This window comes from Haemorhous mexicanus, chromosome Z (genome assembly GCF_027477595.1).
Source record: "Haemorhous mexicanus isolate bHaeMex1 chromosome Z, bHaeMex1.pri, whole genome shotgun sequence".
Taxonomy (NCBI): Eukaryota; Metazoa; Chordata; class Aves; order Passeriformes; family Fringillidae; genus Haemorhous; species Haemorhous mexicanus.
In genome coordinates this window covers 21,376,805-21,396,143 of record NC_082381.1, presented here as the reverse complement: position 1 = coordinate 21,396,143, position 19,339 = coordinate 21,376,805, and the positions used below count along the sequence as shown (strand labels likewise).

At 54.0% G+C, this 19,339-nt stretch overlaps 1 protein-coding gene across 1 annotated transcript; it reads left to right on the top strand.

Moving 5' to 3' along the window:
• The first annotated feature begins 6,658 nt into the window (after positions 1 to 6,658).
• On the top strand, positions 6,659 to 12,994 carry LOC132322448 (serine/threonine-protein kinase PAK 3-like). The gene is made up of 12 exons (XM_059836940.1): positions 6,659 to 6,737; positions 7,679 to 7,716; positions 8,151 to 8,273; positions 9,237 to 9,381; positions 10,043 to 10,106; positions 10,730 to 10,778; positions 11,091 to 11,203; positions 11,458 to 11,575; positions 11,837 to 11,936; positions 12,218 to 12,414; positions 12,511 to 12,648; positions 12,893 to 12,994. The coding sequence occupies exons 1-12, from the start codon at positions 6,659 to 6,661 to the stop codon at positions 12,992 to 12,994; spliced, it is 1,266 nt and encodes a 421-aa protein (XP_059692923.1).
• The last annotated feature ends 6,345 nt before the right edge of the window (positions 12,995 to 19,339 follow it).

Below are 19,339 nucleotides of genomic sequence, written 5' to 3'. Positions count from 1 at the left end.
CTGGCCATTTGAAAGATTTCAAGTTGATTTTACTGAATTGCCAAAAGTGGGAAGGTTCAAATTTGTATTGGTGACTGTGGATAAATCGACTCATTGGGTAGAAGCCTTTCCCAGCTCTTGAGCAACAGCCCAGACGGTGGCCAGAAAATTACTGGAGGAGATTGTACCCCAATATGGGGTAGTGAATTACATTGATTCGGATCAGGGAACACATTTTACATCAAAGGTTATTAAGCAAATGGCTGATGCTTTGGGCATTCGGTGGGAGTACCACACTCCGTGGCACCCCCAGAGTTCAGGACAAGTGGAAAGAATGAATCAAACTTTGAAGGCAAAGTTATCAAAATTGATTTTGGAAACAAAGATGTCCTGGTTGAAGTGTCTGCCCTTGGCTTTGCTTAATATCCGAACCATGCCTCATTCAGAGACGGGGCTCTCACCATTCGAAATGCTGTATGGGATGCCATACAAGCATGGAATGCCGGTGGGACACCCCAGATTTGAGGATGGTCAGATCCAACCATACCTGGTTGCGATCAACAGAACCTTACAGGAACTTTGAAAACAGGGAATCGTGACACAGAGTGCTCCTCTGGGGTTCACTATTCACAAAATTCAGCCTGGGGACAAGGTGTTTGTGAAAGTGTGGAAAGAGGCATCGCTCTCTCCTCACTGGGAAGGTCCTTTTCTTGTGCTCCTGACAACAGACACGGCCATTCGGACAGCAGAGAAAGGGCTGGACACACGCGTCTAGGGTGAAGAAATCCAAGCAGCAGGAGGAAGCACCTGACTGGAGGGTCACTTCTTCCCACGGCGACTTGAAAATCTGGCTCCAACGTCCTCATAAATGACAAACAATGAGCGGATCAGTTGTATACTGTCAGATCATGTGTGCTATCCATTCGTGCACTTTAAGTGGGAATATTGTCAAGGGGTTTTTGTGATCCATTGCAGAAGGGGGCAGAGGCCAAAAGGACTGTGCACTCAGTGTTTGGAGGAAGAACTCGAATTGACTGACCGTATCCTGACCTTAGCCACAGGTCTGCGTATCATTGAATTCGATTCTCAGGAGTGGTTTCGTATTTTTCAAAACGGGGTGCGTGGGAAGCTTAGGTCCCAAGCAGAAATTCTAGATGTGGGGTGCCGGAAATCCATCAAAGTCCCTTGCAGTTCCGATGCAGTCAGGGTGTCTCGGTAGGGCGCATTTAAGAGGCGGTATGCGGCTAGGTCCGAGGGCATCTTCCCTGAAGAGTACTCCTGCTGCCGCAAAGATGGTCTTCCTCGCCGCTGGTGGCACCCCAGGGGGCGGAGGCAAAGGCAGAGGAGTACGCCTAGTGGGAATCCTGATTGGCCTGAGCCTAGTCATGTGCGGGATGCAGAGACTGAGCACTGAGGTCCCCAGGAACAACGGAAGCTCCGTGGTCGAGTGTGGAAATTGCACTCCAGTGGTCCCAGTCGCTGGGGACGGGGGATCCTCAACATCCCAAGCCCCGGAGGAATGCCCGAACGGAACTAGCAGGTACTCTTGGAAAAATGGTACTGGGGTGAAATTGTGTGAATTGGAAAGCGGGACTTGGTGCATCAATCCCGAGGCAAGGTTAAGGAACGGGCAGTCAATCACGGGTTCCAGAGGAAAAAACGTGATGCAGAACAAATGTCAATCCCCATTTGTCACCAGTGTAACCAAACTGTGTGGGTCGGGGGAAAGACAGAATCAATTTTTATTGCATATCACCAGGTGAACCCTTTGTGCTATGATAGCACAAGGTTGGGGGTATGCACGATGAATGGGAAAATGTATAGGGTAACAACGAAGATGAAATTTGATAACAAAGTTACCGGGAAAAAGAACCCACTCATATTGGATCTGGCACGAGCAAAGGATGATAGGGCGTGCCTGCAATATGATAGGGTGATTTGTTTTGCAAACAACAACGATAATGAGGATCCTGGAGGGAAAATGAAAGAAATGATACAAGAAATAAGAAAAAGGGAGTCAGAACTGAGGAAGCAGAGGATTGAACAGGAAAGGTTGAAAACACTGAGTGAACTGTATGAGGCCTTGGAAAAACAATATTCTGATGGGGAATTACCTTCCCCGGACAAGAACTTATTCATTGATCTGATTCAAGAAATAGCAACAGAATTGGGTTTATCAAACTGTTGGATTTGTGGGGGGCTGAAATCTGCTGAGAAATGGTCATGGAAAGGGGAAGGTTTGACTCCTGAGCAACTTCTGAAATGGGATAGCCTGAGGGTCTCAAAATTGATACAGAGGCCTGAGGGGTGGGTTTTGGACCAAAGAGTGATTAGCTCAATTTGTGTCAGCCGGGCAGGGAGAGAATACACTGAAATGGTAGGATACACTCCCTGTGTGTCTACTTTGGTGGTGAATTCTGATTCAAAAAGAAAGGTATGGCTCCCTGCTCCTCCCTTGGGGTATTGGAGTCTGAAAAATGATACAAATTGTGAGTGGGACAAGAGAACAGGATTATGCTGGGTCCAAAGTCTAGGAGCCTACCCTTTCCAATCCTTGGAAAGTGTAAGAGAATTCTGGGGAGACCCAGGGAAGATAGACATTAAATGGAAAGCACTGGATGGGATTTATTGGATCTGTGGAAAGAAGGGATACAGCGAATTACTCCCGAGGTGGAAAGGGTCTTGCACTCTGGGTATGATCAGGCCAGTTTTCTTCACTCTCCCGAGGACGAAAAGCAATCTGTTAGGGGCTCCGTTGTATGAGACCTTGAAAAGGGAGAGGAGGAGTCTGAAGAAGATGATACCAGTGATAAGTGGGGGGCAAGCCTGGGGGGAAGAGGAGTGGCCAGTGGCAAGAATAATCGATTATTATGGGCAGGCCATGTGGGCACAGGATGGAAGCTATGGATATAGGACCCCAATCTACCTACTGAACAGGCTGATCAGATTGCAAGCAGTTATGGAACTTGGATCGAATCACACCTCAGAAGCCCTGGACTTACTAAGTCGGCAGCACACTCAGGTGAGAGCCTTTGTGTACCAAAATCGAATAGCATTAGACTATTTGTTGGCCAAAGAGGGAGGGGTGTGTGGGAAATTTAATGAATTGGAATGATGCATTGAGATTGATGATTATGGGGAAACCATAAGAGGTTTGGCGGCCGAAATTAAAAAGGTGGCCCATGTCCCAGTCCAAAAATGGAATTCAATTTTGCAATCCTCCTGATGGGACAATTTATTTGATGGAGCATGGTGGAACAAAGTAATATCTCTTGTTCTCTGTTCAGTAGCCAGGATCCTATTCCTACCTTGTCTGATTCCATGTTTTATCAGACTGATCTACTCAGTAGTCAGGGGAATGCAGATTGCAATAGTCCCCCATAGACTCAGAGGGAGCTTCCGGAGGTGATGCATCTAAGATTGTGAGGCTCGGGGAGAGAAGGTATGCCAGCGATGCTGCAGAAGCATTTGCAAGGTTTGAAAGACAATCCAAACAAGAAAGAAGTAGTATAGTATATCAGTCATCCCACAAGATGAATACCAAATAGTGTAAGGGGTACTCCACTTGTGAGGAACCCTCAATGGTGGTGGGTAAAAATAAAAAATAAATAATGTACAAGCATGAATGAAATGGGTAAAATAAATGGAGAGGGATTGTAGTATATGTTGTAGATAATACATGCTTTGGAGATTGTATAAAAATTATAAAGATCCAACCATGCATCTGACCCCCATGGCCAGAAGCAGGGCTTTTCATTTCCAAAAGATTTCCTGGACTCAGCCAGATAAAATCATGACCATTAATGAGTGAATGAGTCTTTCCTGGGTTATCAGCGACCATTTCCAAACAATGTACAGAACATTCACCGAACAACACCTGGGAGAGATAGCATCCAAAAACAGGCAACATCTTGGCTACAGCTGAAAGGAAGACCATTTCAAGGAGCCCAGACCGCCATCCAAGCCTGTGGACTGACTTTTGTATAGGACTGCATCTGTTTAGTTCCCATTATACATATGTAGGAACGTACAGAAATCTTAGGTCATTTCTGCTCCAGGTAGAATAAACTGTATATAAGCTGGCTACCTGGAGCAGTTGGTGTGACACTCTGGGGAGACGCTGACACTACCTTAGCTCGACCTAAGTTCACCCAGCATCAAAGTCCGGGGTTGAAACTGTCTTGGCTGTGGCGGTTTAATAATATTTTATTTTTTGGTTGTAGATATAATAAATTTTAAAAATATTTTTAAAATTTGGCTGCAGACTTGATGATTTATAACACTTGCAAGGCTTCTGATGAAATCCTTGCTTCTATTCCCTTAGTATACTTTTACTATATATTTTTTATAGAAGATGTATCATAAAAGAATAAATCAGCATTCTGAAACATGGAGTCAAGGTTCTCTCTCCTCCATCATCCTGGGAGCCCGCTGAACACCAGCACAAGGACAGAAAAAGGGGATGGATCATCCCCTTTAGGGACAGCTTCAGCCATGCCCTGAGTTTTAAGAGGAGCTGTGCCATAGATAGGAAATGTAATGTTTTGAGGTTTTCTTGACAAGGCTTTATTTAGTTAGGACTATGAAGCATAGAAAGCTTCCTTCATAATGCCCTGCTTGGATAAAAGGAGTATATTGCTGATGTAGGGAAGCTCAGAACTCTCCTGGAAGGAGAAAGGAATGGATGGTCATAAGAAGAATGAAGCTACCAAAAGAGAAGCTGGGTTTCAGCAGATGTGCTGTGAGCTGTCAGCCTGAACTGGTCACCTGGAGGACAGAATGATGGAGATGGTGAGGATGGGGAAGTAAGCAAAAGATTCTCTGTTCCAGCCCTTGGTTTCAGCAGGACTGGCAATAGAAACTCGAAAGGCTGCAGAGGCCTGGAAGGTTCCCTCCCGCGTCACGCTGTGCCTAAGCTGCCCGGTGCCTTGGAAGCCGTGCGCTCCAGGCGCGCTGTCCCGGCTTTGATGGCTTTGCTTGTGAGCGCCCAAGGCTCTCCCCCTTCACAGAGGGTCCCTGCCCCTGTCCCACAGAGCCCCTGACAACTGCCCCACAGCACCCCTCCTGCCTGGCACAGATGGTATTCCCGTGTGCCCTGCTGTCCCTCAGGGCCAGCCGCAGCTCACAGCGGGGCAGGAGGAGGGGCCAGGCCCTGCTTGTCCCCCCTTGCTGGCAACCACTTGGGATTGAAAAGCAAAGGAGGGCTGAAATGGCCCATCTTCCTAACAGTGCCCTCTCCTTAACCTTTGGGGCACCAAAGCGCTCTGCTCAAGGCGCTCTGAGACACTGAGACATCATGCTTCCTTCTCTAAGCCCTCCAATTGGCTGGGGAAGGTCAGCTGACTTGGAAACAGGGAAAATGAGATGCTTTCAAATGGAGGGAACTCTTCTGGGCAACAACTGCAGTGTTTCAGCAAGAGAATTCCAAGGTAGTTCTGGGCCATTCAACTGGTGCATTGATTTTCAAATGCCACCCTCAGCATTCCAAGTGTGAAGAGCCCAGGGTAAAGCTCCGTTCAAGGCACTGAGCTGTCTGTTATCAGAGGACACGTCTGTGCTGGGTCCCCAGGAAAGCAAGCTTAGCCATGGAGTGGGATTCCACGGGTGAACAGAGCTTATTTGCAGAGCAGCTGTGAGCACTTTTTTCCCCTTCCCACCCAGTATTTTCTTCCACTTTCAAGATGCCTCCTGGGTCTGCCTCAAGATTTTGAGAGAGAAGGGAATGACCGCAGCTCATTTGTACTGGGATGTGGCTGCCCAAATCTCGGCAAGGAATCTCACAGGGAGCACGGAGCTTGGGCAAACATCCGTCACCCTGCGGCTTTGGACTCTTCCAAAGGGGCCTCCTTAGGGCTCGACATCTGCAGGCCATTGCAGAGCAGTGAGCCGCAGGCTGCTGCCAGAGCTCCAACACAACACAGGTGTGGCACGAAGCACGGCACAGCTCTTCCGGATGTTCTGAGACTTTCAGTTGCCAGAGAAACAGCAAGCAGGACGAGAGGAGCTTTGCGTCAAGAGCTAAGCCAGCGTCTCCCTGCCGCAAAGGGAGGCCGGCCTCCAAAGCGAGTCAGAGCGGAGGTCAGCATGCACCCACGTGCTCAAGAAGCCACTGCAGCCTACAATGCTCCTGGACGTTTATTCTCTTGGCTTCTTTTGCCCCCTTCTTTTGTCATTGAAGAAGGGAGGCTTTTCAGAAGCAACTAAGATGCCACCTAGAAGAAGCACACTTGCTTTTAGTCAAAGCTTTGGGAACCAAAGTCATGTTTGCTTGGGTTCCTTGGATGCTAGGAGGGCTGGCTCATTGTTCTGGCCTCCCCTGGGATGCCGTGAGCAATGCCTTATGGAGCGTGAGGTCATTTTCTGCTGCTTTAGGACTGAGGAGAACTTGCCAGGCCTTTCTTTCGCATCAGCTCTGCAGAGGGGTTGGCTGTCTGGGCACAACAAAGGCAGGGCAGCTGCCATTGTGAGGTCAAGGGAGCGGTGCCACGTCACAGTGCCGTCAGCACAGCGTTGTCCCGGTGTGCACAAGGCCTGCTTGTCCAGAGCAGCTCTTGCGCTCGCTCCCTGCAGGAGGATCCTTGTGATCAAGGAGTTCTCAGCAGACGGCCTGCACCCCGAGAGGAGCCTTGCTTTTCCCTTGGGTGGCATTCAGCGTGCAAACCCGCACAGCGCTGCCAAAATGATCGGGCAAGTCTGTGCCGCGGTTTGCACTGTCTTTTCTCTTGCCTATTCTGCCTACTACGTGACCCAGCTGACTCGTAAGTAAAGGTTCATCCTGGGGCTGGCATAACCTGCCCTTTGCTTGGCTCTGCTCTTTATGCCGCAGTAGTGACCCAGTTGATTTAGGAACAAAATGGCCATGAAGATGCCACCCCTTTGGTCAAGCTCCTGCCAGCAGCAGCAGCTGGAAAGGGGCTATCTGTACTGGGCGGCAGGCACGGAGGATTTGCAGCGTAACCTGCAGCGGTTGCCCTCCCTCGCCGGGAGAGTGCGTGGCTGTGGAGTCTGTCATTTCCTCGGCTTGCTGCTTCAAGCAAGACAAGCTGCAAATTGCAGACTCTGAGGAGAGATCCTCAGAAGCACTTCTACCAACTCTGCGGTTCTCTCCGGGCGTGAAGGAAAGCAGTGTGTGCCCCAAATTCTGCCTCTTGGAGGCCTTGGCTGTGTTACTCGACCCTTTTCTGGTGTGCCAGGCTTGTGATTCCCTTGGCCATGCAGCACAAACTGCAATGCAGTTTGGCTTTGCTGCTGAAGCCGGGAGCAGTTCCTGGGCTGCTTCAGCAGAGAGCTGCCAGAGCAAAGGGGGCCCTTTGTGGAAACTTTCCTGGGCTATCCTCTTCTGCCAATTGATGGGAATTAGTGCATGCCATTGAAAAGAATCTCGAGGTAAAATGCAGGAAAGAGAGGAGGAAAATGCTGCTTGAGCTGCTGGGCACAAGGGAAGCTGAGACTGTTCAGGGACAAGGGGCATTTCCATGGCCGTGTTTCTATTTCTCTCCTGGCAAGAGAGGCCCAAATGCAGACAGAGCCTACCCGAGTGTCCTTGTTTTCCTCTTGCTTGCTGTGGGAAAGAGCTGTTCTCCTGGAGGCATGCTGGGAAAGGCAAATGCTCTCTGTTGGGACTGACTGGTGCTGTGGCAGTCGCAGGCACAGGCACTTTTCTAAGGGCCTCTGGTTCCTTTTCCCTCGCTGGCTGCAGGTCACCTGACACGCGGATGGAGACGAGCCTGTCCTTTGGTGAGTGGCAAAGGAAGCTGGGACCTTGCTGGCGTGTGAGAATTGTGTGGCAATTCTGCCAGCTTGGCCTTTGGCAGGAGAGCGCAGTGGAGTGCCAGCGTGGGAGGCTGAAAGAAAGGCCAAGTGCCTGCTGGCATCAGCAGTAGCAAAGGGAGCACTGGCTGTTTGCTGATTTTCCAAGGAAAAAGCCTTTCAAGAGATGAAAGGCAAGTGGGCCAGCTCCAAGGTGTCTTGCTGCTTCTAGGCAGCAGGGAAGTTCAAATGCACAGCAAGATGGAGTAGCACCTGATTCAGCCATCTTCCTGGGCTTTTCATGACTCAGAGTCCCACTTGCATCAAAGTGTATGGTTTGCCCTTCCCTTTCCCAGCTCAGCAGAAAGCAGCTCCTCAGGGACTGGCTCTTGCCTGTCTCTCTCACTTGTGTCTGTCTGCAGGGCTCAACAGCAGGGTCAGCGGCTCCTCTGGCTCCCTCTGTTACTGAGGAAGAGGCTGAAGAGGAGCAAAGGAACATCAAGCCTCCAGCTGTTGTCCCTCCACAGCCTGAACGTGCAGAGCCAGTAAGTGGCAGCTGAGCTTGGCACTGCCTTTGGTGCAGGGCCAAGCTTCAAGGCTTGGATGGAGCAGGCCTCGTTGCTGGCGGCTGAAGATGCTGGGAGCTGCGTGCCTGCCGCGACGTAGTGCCGCTTCAGGCAAGCCAGGGAGGCCTGGCCAACGGCTTCTGAGCTTTGACCTTCAAGCATCACTTTGCTGGGATGCCGAGAGGGCCTGAGAATGTCTCTTGGCATCAGAGAAGAGGCAGCATTCCATTCTTCCCAGGGCAGAAGTCAGCTCCTTGTGCCCATTGTCAGTGCAGGCTGCCCGTGGTCAGCGGGCAGAGAGGCCCAAAGCCGCAGCTGACAGCCTTGCAGGGTATTTGGGAGCCAGCGGCCCCTGGAGGGCACCTGCCCTCTCCACGGACTAATTAGCTGCACACACAATGTAGGCTGCGCTGGGCTTCCACGCGGTCAGAGCGGAGTTTGGAGAGGAGAATCCTTGTCAGCACTGCATTGTAAAGGGTGGGTGGGTCTGGCCAGGGCTGGAAGGCGGCTCCGAAGGGCCGCTCCCTAAAGCCTGACATAGAGAGGGGAAATCCATGAAAGAGATCAGAGAAGGGACATGCTCCGGGTTTCTGAGCAGACAGATGCATGCCAACTCCAGGGCGGTTTCATTGCCCGGAAAAACACAGGAGGAGGAAAGCAGCAAGGCTCAGGGGCCATGCTCTGGTCTCTTTCTGGATCTTCACAGCCCCATCTCTACCTGGTTGCCAGTCTCTGTCAGAAAAGCTGAAAAATGGAGCATGGAGGTGGCCATGAGGGGCTGGATCAAAATAGCCTTTGTGCTTTTCCCATTGCCTTGGAGAAGGGAACACGGGAAAGGGCCCAGTGGCTGACGGAATCTTCCGAAGGCCTAGCTTGTGCCCTGCATTCCGCGGGGCCTCTGGGCCAGCCGCCCTTCTGACGGGCAATCCTTTCTTGTCCCAGCTCAACACCCGCTCTGCAATTCAGCCTGGTGCCGCCGGAGCAGCATGGCCTGCAGCAGCCAGCTCGCCCCCCGCTGCTGGCACTTCATCCAGCGGCGCCGCCCAGCAGCCCGAGACGAGAGAGGAGCAGGGCCCGAAGACACTGAGTACGTCCGGTGTATTTGTCGTCTGCCAGAGCCGTGCGCTGTGTGCGTGTCTCGGTGCGGGTCGTGCCAGAAGTTCTCCCCGGTCTCAGAGGCCCTTCAGCCCCTCTGCAGAACCTGTTGTTGTGCTTGGAGGCAGCGTGGGAGCGCTCAGGGAGCTCCTGTTGCCTGTGAGGGCGGCTGGGCCTGGCTTGGCTCTGCCTGGGCTGCCTTCTGTGCCAAAGAGAAAAGCAGAGATTGTTTCTGCTGGAGCAGAAGGCTGGCACCTAGCAAGTGTGTAGGCCCCAGGGAGCTCTCTGGCCCCAGCTGTTTTCTGGCTCTCGTTCTTACTCCTCGTGCGGCTCAGACACTTTGTGCTTCCAGGAGGCCCTGGCAGTGATGGGGGGTGTGACTGCAGAGGCTGCAAAGGCCCTTGCTTACCTCTTCGGGCCCCGCTCTTAAGGGCTCATCATTTTGGCTTATCAAGCTGTACTTCAATGAAATGAAGTCCTCCTAGGAAAGGCCACCTGATGGAAGGTGGAGAAGATGGCCCTCCCACTTGCTGGTCTCAGCAGCTGGAAGCCAAGGGTCCCAGAGCTGCTGGCAGTGGCCCTGCGTTTGGGATGGTCTGGGGAGCGGCGTCTCTGCGTGCAAGTGAGCGCCCTGCCCTGCTTTTGTCTTTCAGGGAGCATTGTGAGTGTGGGCCAGCCAATGAGCAAATACACGGCCTTTGAAGAACTCGGACGAGGGTAAGTGTGTGACGTCAGCTCATTTCACAAAACCGCGGGCCAGGACTTTGGCTGGTGCAATATCAAGTGTGAAGTCAGGCAAGCTCCAGTCATGGTCAGACTCTGGCTTTACCTCCTGTCGCCTGCCAGCGCTGCTCAATCAGAGCAATCCGAAGGCCACATCAAAGACAAGTTGACGCTGGCAATGTCTATCTTGCAACACTGAGGAGCAGGAGCTGGAGCACCCCCTGCCATTGCAGCTTTATGGCCTGAAAGAGCACCTTGCCATCCAAGAAATGTCAGATTCTCCGAGACAGTGTTCTGGCTAGAATTGTTCTCAATTTCTTGACACACACATGCATGCACACCCACGCAAGAAGAGAGTTCCCCTTAGGTTTGGAAGTGACCAAACTGGGCGCGTGCCTTGGAGATTTGCAGCGGCCCTTGGTCTTCATGTTGGACCTTAGTGTTCCCTCGGACACCCTGCCCTGCATTGGCAGAGGGCTCACGGAGTGATGTGCTGAAAAAGAGAGGCCGCAGATGGCATTTTCTAAGGCGTCCAGGCAGCCTGGGCAGATCTCCGGCCTAGGCTTGCTTTCCGTGCCAGGGCTAAAGGGCTTTTTCTGCTGCTGTTTTCTTTCTAGGGGGTTTGGAGCTGTTTATAAAGCCCTTGACATCAGCAGCGGACAACAGGTAAAGTGCCATGAGCCCCATGGCATTTTGCAGCTCTGGAGCGCTTTGCCCGCTGCTGCGAGCTCTGCCTGCAGCTTTGGCTGGCCGCTCCACGTCTGCAGCAGAGGCTGTTCCGCTGAAGTACCGTCTAGGCTCAGGGTGCAGAATGCACTTGGGATGGCCTTTGGTGCTTCTGCTGAGCTCTGCAGTCTAGAAACCAGGCACTTTGGCACAGCTGGCTGCCCCATCGCACAAGCACTCGCTCCACGTCTGCGTTTGTGATCTGGAGCAGGCTGCGTCTTCTCAAGGTGACCGTCGCCCATGTCATCTTAGGTGGCCATCAAGATCATGTCGCTTGGGGAGGAGATGTCCGAGGAGCTGGCTGCCATTGAAATCCTGGCCATGAGGGACAACAGGCATCGCAATATCGTCTCCTACTTTGACAGGTTGGCATACTGTCATGGCAATGAGCTAGTGCAAGCCGGAAGAGACAATGCCCTTTGGTCAGTGGCAGAGAACGGAGCTGGTGATGATGATTTCTCTGCTCGTCTCCAGAGGGTGGGAGGAGGTTGACCTGCTGTTCAAGAATCTCTTGCGGCACACGTAGCTTGGAGAGCAGTGGCAAAAGCCTGGCTCAGGCCCTCGGGTGACTGAGCAGTGGCCATTGCTCTCTGTCCATGCCGTGGTTTTCTTCTTCCAGCTACCTGGTGGATGCAGAGCTTTGGCTGGCCATGGAGTTCATGGACGGCGGCACCTTGTTTGATGTGCTCCGGGCAGTGTACCTGGAGGAAGGACAGATAGGCGCTGTCTGTCGGGAGGTGAGGCATCCCACTTGTGCTTCCCCGGGCCTGCCCAGGACGCTGCTTGTTAGCTGGAGGTTAAGGACAGCAGAGATTTCTTGCTCTCAGCTTTCTTTTGCTGCTGCTGCTGTCACAAGACAGAGGAGAAGCACCATGATGCTGCACCCTGGCTCCCAATTCCCATGAGAAAGCAGTCCATCCCGTCGAGCTCTTTCCTTTCTGGTGGTATGAAATCAGATCCTGCACGTTAACTTTCCCTCCCTCCTTTTTCTCTCTCAGTGCCTGCAAGGACTGCATTTCCTTCATTGCCGCCAAGTCATCCACAGAGACATCAAAAGCGGCAACGTTCTTGTGGGCATGGATGGATCCGTCAAGTTGGGTGGGTATCCCTGCTTGTGTGCGGCATTTGCAGCCTGTGCTCTGGGGCTGCCTTTTGGTGAGTGCCACTCGGCCAGGAGCGCCGCTCAGCCAGCGCGTGAATGGCCGGGGTGTTTTTGAAGTGGCCGATGCCTTCTTTCCCTGGCTCCAGCCCCGTGCAAGGAGTGCTCAGCTGCTCTTTCAGCTAGATTCAGCATCTCCTTGCCAGGCTTGGAGTGGGCAATCCTTTTGGCTGCTTGGCCAGTGGTAGCTGGCTTTGACAGGCTTTGTTGTTCTCCTCAGCTGACTTTGGCCTCTGCGCTCAGCTCAGTCCTGAGCGCAGCAAGCGCAGCTCCCGTGTTGGCACTCCCAGCTGGATGGCACCGGAGGTGGTGAGAGGAGAAGCCTACGGCCCCAAAGTGGACATCTGGTCCCTGGGGATCATGGGGCTGGAAATGGTGGAAGGGGAAGCTCCTTACCAGCGGGAAGCCCGTCTCAGGGTAAGGTGCAGCTTAGAAAGAGGGCTCTGTGTGGAGAGAGCTGATGCGGCTAGCAAAGGAGCAGCTCCAGTGTCCTCTTGCATCTGTGTGCTGTAGGTTTTTGAACTGATAGAAAGGAACGGGCCCCCAAAACTGCAGAACCCCAAGCACCACTCGGCTCTCCTGCGCGACTTTCTCCGCTGCTGCCTGCAGGCAGACGAGGACAGGCGCTGGTCTGCCCAGGAACTCCTGCAGGTAAGAAAAAGCAAAGGGCCAAAAAGCCCTGTCAGCTGAGGACGCCTGCACGAAGGGATGAGGAGGAGTGTGGGCCACGGGGCTGAGACGGGTGCCAGGACAGGAAGGCGCAGGAGCACATGCTGCCCTCGATGCTTGCTCTTGGTGTGTCTTTCTGGTAGCCAAGGAGTCCTGCTTGAGCCCATGAGGATGTGATCCTGGAAAGTAAGGCTTCATTTCTTTGTTTTCTTTTTCCTCTGGGCAGCATCCCTTTGTGACCTCAGGCCATCCTGCCTCCAGCCTGGCTGCTCTGATCACCTCAGCCAAGCAAGTGCAGGAAGACTGGAGAGGAGACGCCTGCGCCTGAGGAGGCCCTTGTGCGCCGCCAGCGGAGAGGAGGGAGAAGGGGATGTGTCATCATCAAGCAGAGTTTCAGCCATGCCCTGAGTTTTAAGAGGAGCTGGGCTGTAGATAGGAAATCAAAGGCTTTTGTAATTTGCTAGTTTAGGTGATAGTTTAGCTTAGCTTAGGTTAGTTTAGGTGTAAGTTAGGTTTCATTGAAAGCTCTGTTGGATTTTTTTCAAAAATAAAATTTTTCATTTTAGGTAAAATTTTCAAAAATCTGGGACACATAGGGAGCGACTTTGTAGGACTATAGAAGGTAGGTAGCTTAGACAATCAAGGATTGATTAGCTTAGAGGAGAATATTGCTAATTTCGACAAGCTCTGAAGTATCTTTGAAGTAGAAATGAAAGAATTGTCATTATAAAATTAAGCTGTGAGAGGAAAAGCTGGGCTGCAGCAGAACTGGACCCTGCAGGCGCTGCAAGCTGTCAGCCTGAGCGGGCCACCTGCAGGACCGAATGCTAAAGAGGCAGAAGTAGCGAGGGGATACTTTGTTTCAGCCGGAGTGACAATAAAACTCTCAAGTATGCCGAGTGTTGTAAGACTCCCTTCCTTGCCCTGCTCTAGCTAAGTGGCCAGGCCCTTTCAGAAGCCCAAAGAACGTCCTGAGCCAAGCAGCTTTGCTTGCCTGAACTGGGGAAAGCAAGTGCAGGAAGAGCGGAGAGGAGATGCCTGCACCTGAGGAAGCCCTTGTGCCCCGCCAGCTGAGAGGTGGTGTAGCCATGACATTTTCTGAAAAATCCCTTTGCCAGGATTTTTCTTCTGAGAGGCTGAGAGGTCTCAGGAAGAAAATGTAAGCAATAACGATCTGCTGCTGTGGAATGCAACAGGTGGCATCTTTGATTGGTCTCATGAGGTTGTTTCTAATTAATCACAGTCAATGGCAGTCCAGCTGTCTCAGGCTGTCTGCTCAGTCACAAGATTCTATTTTCATTCCATTCTTGCCCTTTCCTTGCAAGCCTTCTGATGAAATCCTTGCTTCTATTCATTTACAATACTGCTAATATATCATTTTTATAGAAGATAGATCATAAAAGAATAAATCTGCCTTCTGAGACATGGAAACAAGATTCTCTCGCTTCCTTCATCCTGGGAGCCCGCTGAACACCAGCACAAGGAGGGAAAAAGGGGATGGATCATCCCCTTTAGGGAGAGCTTCAGCCATGCCCAGAGTTTTAAGAGGAGCTTAGCCATAGATAGGAAATGTAATGTTGTGAGGTTTTCTTGGCAAGGCTTTATTTAGTTAGGACTATGGAGCATAGAAAGCTTTCTTCATGATGCCCTGCTTGGATAAAAGAAGAGTATTGCTGATGTGGGGAACTCAGAATTCTTCTGCAAGGAGAAATGGATGAATGGATGAATGGATGAATGGATGAATGGATGGTCATAAGAAGAATGAAGGTAGCCAAGGAAAAACTGGCTTTCAGTAGATGTGCTGTGTCCTGTTAGCCTGAAGCGGCCACCTATGGCCGGCTGGGGGTCTACGTACAAATCACCAACAGGACGGGACTGCTGTGGAACGTGCCTTGAGCTGTTTTATTTTTCAGCATCACTCTCGCTACATGGTTCTGACAACGGGAAGGTGCCAGCAGCTCACATCCCAGGCAGCAGACCAAGAACTCAATGTTACAACTTACTTGAGAAGCTTTTTGAGCAATTACACAAAGCAGAAGCATATTGACAGTGGTTCCATCCAACTGCTATAGGCACACGTGCCATTAGTTAAGACAATGCCTGCTTATTTCAAATACAATGCCTGCTTGTAAGCCTTAAAAGACAATGCACAGAGCTCCATTATGAAGCTTCAAACTTCCGAACATCTTGCTAGATCAACTTTTCTGCAGCTTAGGAAGTTATCCTAGACAAGCGTTAATACACAGACCATTGTTCTATTTGTCCTTGCTTTTCCACATTTTAAAAAATTTTTCTGCTGACCTATCTCATGGCTACTGCTTAGCTCTAATCACAGTTCTGTTGTCTCTGAGGCCTGCCTTTTGCAGCTTTCCCAAAACCCTCTGATTTTGTGGATTCCCACACAGCTGCAGTGCCTGTGCTGCAAGGAGCACAAGCAATTCAGCCTTGCCAGGGTTTCTTAAGGGTGTCTTGGTGTTCCCCAGGACATGTACGCATTTGGGGAAAAGCCCTTGGAAGAGAAGGGCTTGATTCCCAAGGAAACTGCTTCCCCAGCAGTCCCCGGCCTGGTAGGTGCAGCTGTCTCCCTTTGACTCCCTGTGTTTCCTTTAGTCCTTGAGGCCCCTTGCACTTGGCAGAGGGGCAGGGGAAGGATGGGAAGAGCAGCTATGGCATCTGCCTGGGCCTGCAGAGACCAAAGCAAGCATCTGCAGCAGGGATTGTTCCCCACCTTTGAGCACAGGTCTGAGCCGGATCATTTCTGTCCAGCCAAGAGACCCAAAGCTCTCTTGGGGAGCTGTGAACTCAAAGGCCTCTATGCACGCATTAATGCCATCTCCTCTAGCTCTTGGCAAGATGTGTTTGCCTCTTTCTTGCTGGAAGCTGCTCTGCTCTAGGGCCAGCAGCGAGCTGGGCTGTGCTGGCCAGGCACTGTGGACAGTCCTTCCCTGAGCACTCTGCCGGTCTTGGTGGGGCCCAGCCTGTCTTAGACACTTGGGACAAGGGATTCCTTCCAATCAGAGGCACTTTGGCTTTGGTGGGGGTGGCCCCAGAGCACTTGGCAGCGTGTCCAAGTGCCCTTGCTGACACAGTGCAGCACGGTTACCATGGAACGGAATGGAACGGGGTGTGCAAGGTCCCTTTGTGACATGTGGTGACGTGGGTGCTGGTGGTGTCGAGGCAACGCCTCAGTGCTTGGTGCACGTGAGGATACAGGACGTGCCAGAGCTGTGCTGTGAGGAGCCCCACACAGCCAGCTCGTTCGTCGCTGACCCGGAGCTTTGCCAAATCGTTCCTCCTGCAGCTGGCCTTGCGGCCAGACTGCGGGACTTGGTGACTCGGAGCTTTTCCGAGGCATCTCCCATCCCTGTGGCCAGTGGCCTTGTGGCTAGGCCATAGGACTCACTGACCTCCACTGTTCACGAGGAGTCTCCTGTTCTTGTGGCAGGAGCCCTCGAGAACAGAGTGCAGGACGTGCTGTCCTGTAGCCTTCCGGAGGCTCCTCTGTCTCAGGCACCTGGGAGGCGCGACTGCGGCACTCGCCCAATCAGACCTTTGCTGAGGCACCTGTCTCCAAGGTGTCCTGGAGGTCTGAAAAGGGGATGGCGGGCAGAGTGCTCAGGCTTTTCCAGGTGCTTCGGGGGAAGAAAAAGAAAGGCCCTGCAGCCTCCCCAGCACAGCAGCCTGCAGAGCCGGAGCAGGTGCAGTCACTGCAGGACGGTGAGTTGCAGAGGCGGGCTGCAGGGCTGGTACCTGCCGCCGGCCTGGCCCCATCCCATCCCTGCCCCTGTGGATGTGCCCATGGACAGGGCAGAAGAGGGGCTGGGACAGCCCCCCGGCGGCCGTGCTCGCTCTCCTGAGCACCTGGGGGCTGTCCCTGCCTGGGGAGTGCAGGGCTGGGCTGTGTTCTCCGGCCTGTTCAGCAGCCTTTCAGCTCTGGCCGCACTCGCTCTTTGCCAGATGCAGGGAAGGATGGGACGCAAGAGCAGGACCCCGCTGGCGGCCGCTTCCGCAGAGCAGCGCAGGTACCTGGGGCCATCCCCACCTGGGCCAGGCCTGCTGGCACTGCTCGGCCCGGCACTGCGCTTGGAGCGGACCATGGAACGTTCCTCTCTTCCCGCCCTTCCTTCTGCTGCAGGCGCTGCGCAGGTTCCTGCGGGTTGGGCGCAGAAAGACCAGCGCCACGGCCAACGAGGGCACGGCCCAGCTGCGGGCAGAGCCTGATGTCAGCTCAGCGTCCCCTGAGCGCACAGCAGACTCTGACCGGGCAACAGCTGAGGGCAGGGCGGAGGCTGTCACGGCCCTGAGTGAGAGCATGGCCACCACAAACACCGGTAGGCCGAGGACGCAGAGTACTTGGGCCATCTCAAAGGCTGACAGCACGCCCACTTGCACTGCGATTCCTGCTCCCACTCAGGATATTTTTTCTTCTCAGCCGCAGAAGGTAAGCAGCCTGGGGCCGGGGCTGAAGGCCTCCCAGGGTCGTGTGGCCCCTCAGGCCACATCTGCTGGGCCCCCTCAGCCATCGAGGCTAGCACAAGGGGGTGGGAAGGCAAGCACTTCTCGGGCGAAGTGGGAGAAGTTGCTGCCTTTGGATAGCAGTCCAGGTCTACCCCATGCCTTCTCCAGGTGCCAGCCATGGTGAGGAACATTCACCAGACCCTCGTGTCCTGTGTCACCGTGGACGCTGGGCTGAAAACAAACATCCTGAGCCTGGCTGAAGAGCACCCCGCTAATGTGGTGATGAGCCTCCTGCGCTGTGCCCCAACCTGTGACAGGTACAGAGCACAACTGCCTCCAGAGCTCAGCGCTGGCCGGCCCGTAGGGCCCCTGCCCCTGTACAGCCTGTCCAGCGGGGTCTGCCAGACAGGCAGACAGCTCCAGGACCTTGGGACCCCTCTGTTTCCTCAGCCTGCTGCCATGCTCCCCCCCTACCTCTCAGGGCCCGGGGCTCTGTCACCCGGCCCCACGCAGCCCAGCGGGGCACGGTGCTGACGCGCAGCTCTGCTCCCACAGAGCTGCTGTGCTGATGTGGAGAACCATCGGCTCGTCGCCATACGCAGGGCGGAAGGTGCTTCCAGAGCTGCTGTCTGTGCTGGAGGACAGGCCGCAGTGCAGCACCTTCTTCTGCAGCGGGGATAACGAGGCCATCTTTGCCCTGGCTGTGAGTTTCTGGAACTGGCCTTTGCTCAGCCTCCAGGTCACCTCTCCGTGCTTTCTCCCTGTCCTGCAGTTCCCTGCCTCTGGCGCTGGGCTGAAAGCCGGCCTAGGGGCAGGCTTGGGGGCAGCAGGCCGGCTGCTTCCACTGCGCCTCCCCTCGGGCCCTGCCACACGGACGCCTCGGCACTGAGTGCTGCCTCGGGCTGCTTTCTCCTTTGCAGGCAACTGTGGTGCTCTGGAAGACTGCCCACATGCCCGAGTGGCATGACGCAGTGGTCGCCTATTCCCCCCACCTGTTTGTGGCTCTGCTCTTCCAAGTTTTTGCCACCACAGAGCAGATGCCAGAAGAGATTGAGAACTTCTGGAGAGCCTGCCGGGAGCAACACCGCCTTCCCACGAAGCCCAACAGGTCTCAGTCGCCCTGTCCTTCCCACGCCCTTGTGGCCAGGGCCAGTGCTCCCGGCGTGACCTGACCTTTGCTCTGTATACAGGTTTGCAGCGCAGGCCATGAAGGCTCTGCTCTGCCAACTGGACTTTGAGGAGAAACTGGTGGCTCTGGAGCGCAGGCGGGTCTGGGACACCCTGCTCTGTGCCGACACCCAGAGCTATGCAGTGGTTCTGCTGGCCAGGTGAGACCCCCTTCTCCCCGCCACCGCCAGCGTTTCTTCCCTGTGCCCAGAGTGCCCCACACAGTGCCCGTGGTTGTGGGTAAGAGGGCCTTGTCACCGAGGGCCAGCCGAGCAGACTGGAAAAGGCTGGGAGAGGAGGGTGCCCAGGAGCAGCCGCCTCCCCAAGCGGCCACATCCCCTCGCAGGCTGCTGCAGAAAGATCACACCTCTGTGAGTCAGTCCTGGCAGAGGTTTGCCTGCCTACCTCAGGCCTTTGCTGCCTTTTTCCCCCTGCCAGGATGTGCCGTAGCTTGACCCCCTTGTCTTCCGGCATCGCCTTGCGCCTGCTCAACCTGCTCATGGAGAAGCAGCCCCGCTGGGATCTGCCCTCCCTGACCTTCTTTGTGGAGGTGAGCCGGATGGCCAGCGCTGCCTGGCTGAGCTGCCTCCCAGCTCTCTGGCCTCTGGTAGCTGCAGCCGCCTGGGATGCTGCCCCACACCCGCTGCTGCCGCCTGGGCCCGGCCCTGTGCCGTTCTGGGCTCCTGCCAGCCGGCTGCCCTGACACTGCCCTGTGCCTTTCAGGTCCTGGAGTGTCTGGACTTGAGCCAACACGGTCCCAGGGCCCTGGCGCTTGTGTCCAGGCACCTGCCCAGCCAGTGCAGGGACAGGCTGCGCCTGGTGCTCAGAGGCCTGGTGGTGCTCAGCCAGGAGCCCTCGCTGGTGAGAAGGGGCAGTGGCTGAAGCCGTGCTGGCAGCGTGGGGCTGGGGAAGGCAGACCTTTGGGCTTGGCTGGCCTTTGGCAGCAGAGGCAGCTGCTCCCAGCTCTCCTGCCTCCCACTTCAGCTGCCCAAGTGCCCCAAGCAGCTGTTGCTGCTGCAGCTGTCCTGGGCTTCACAGCACAGCCTCG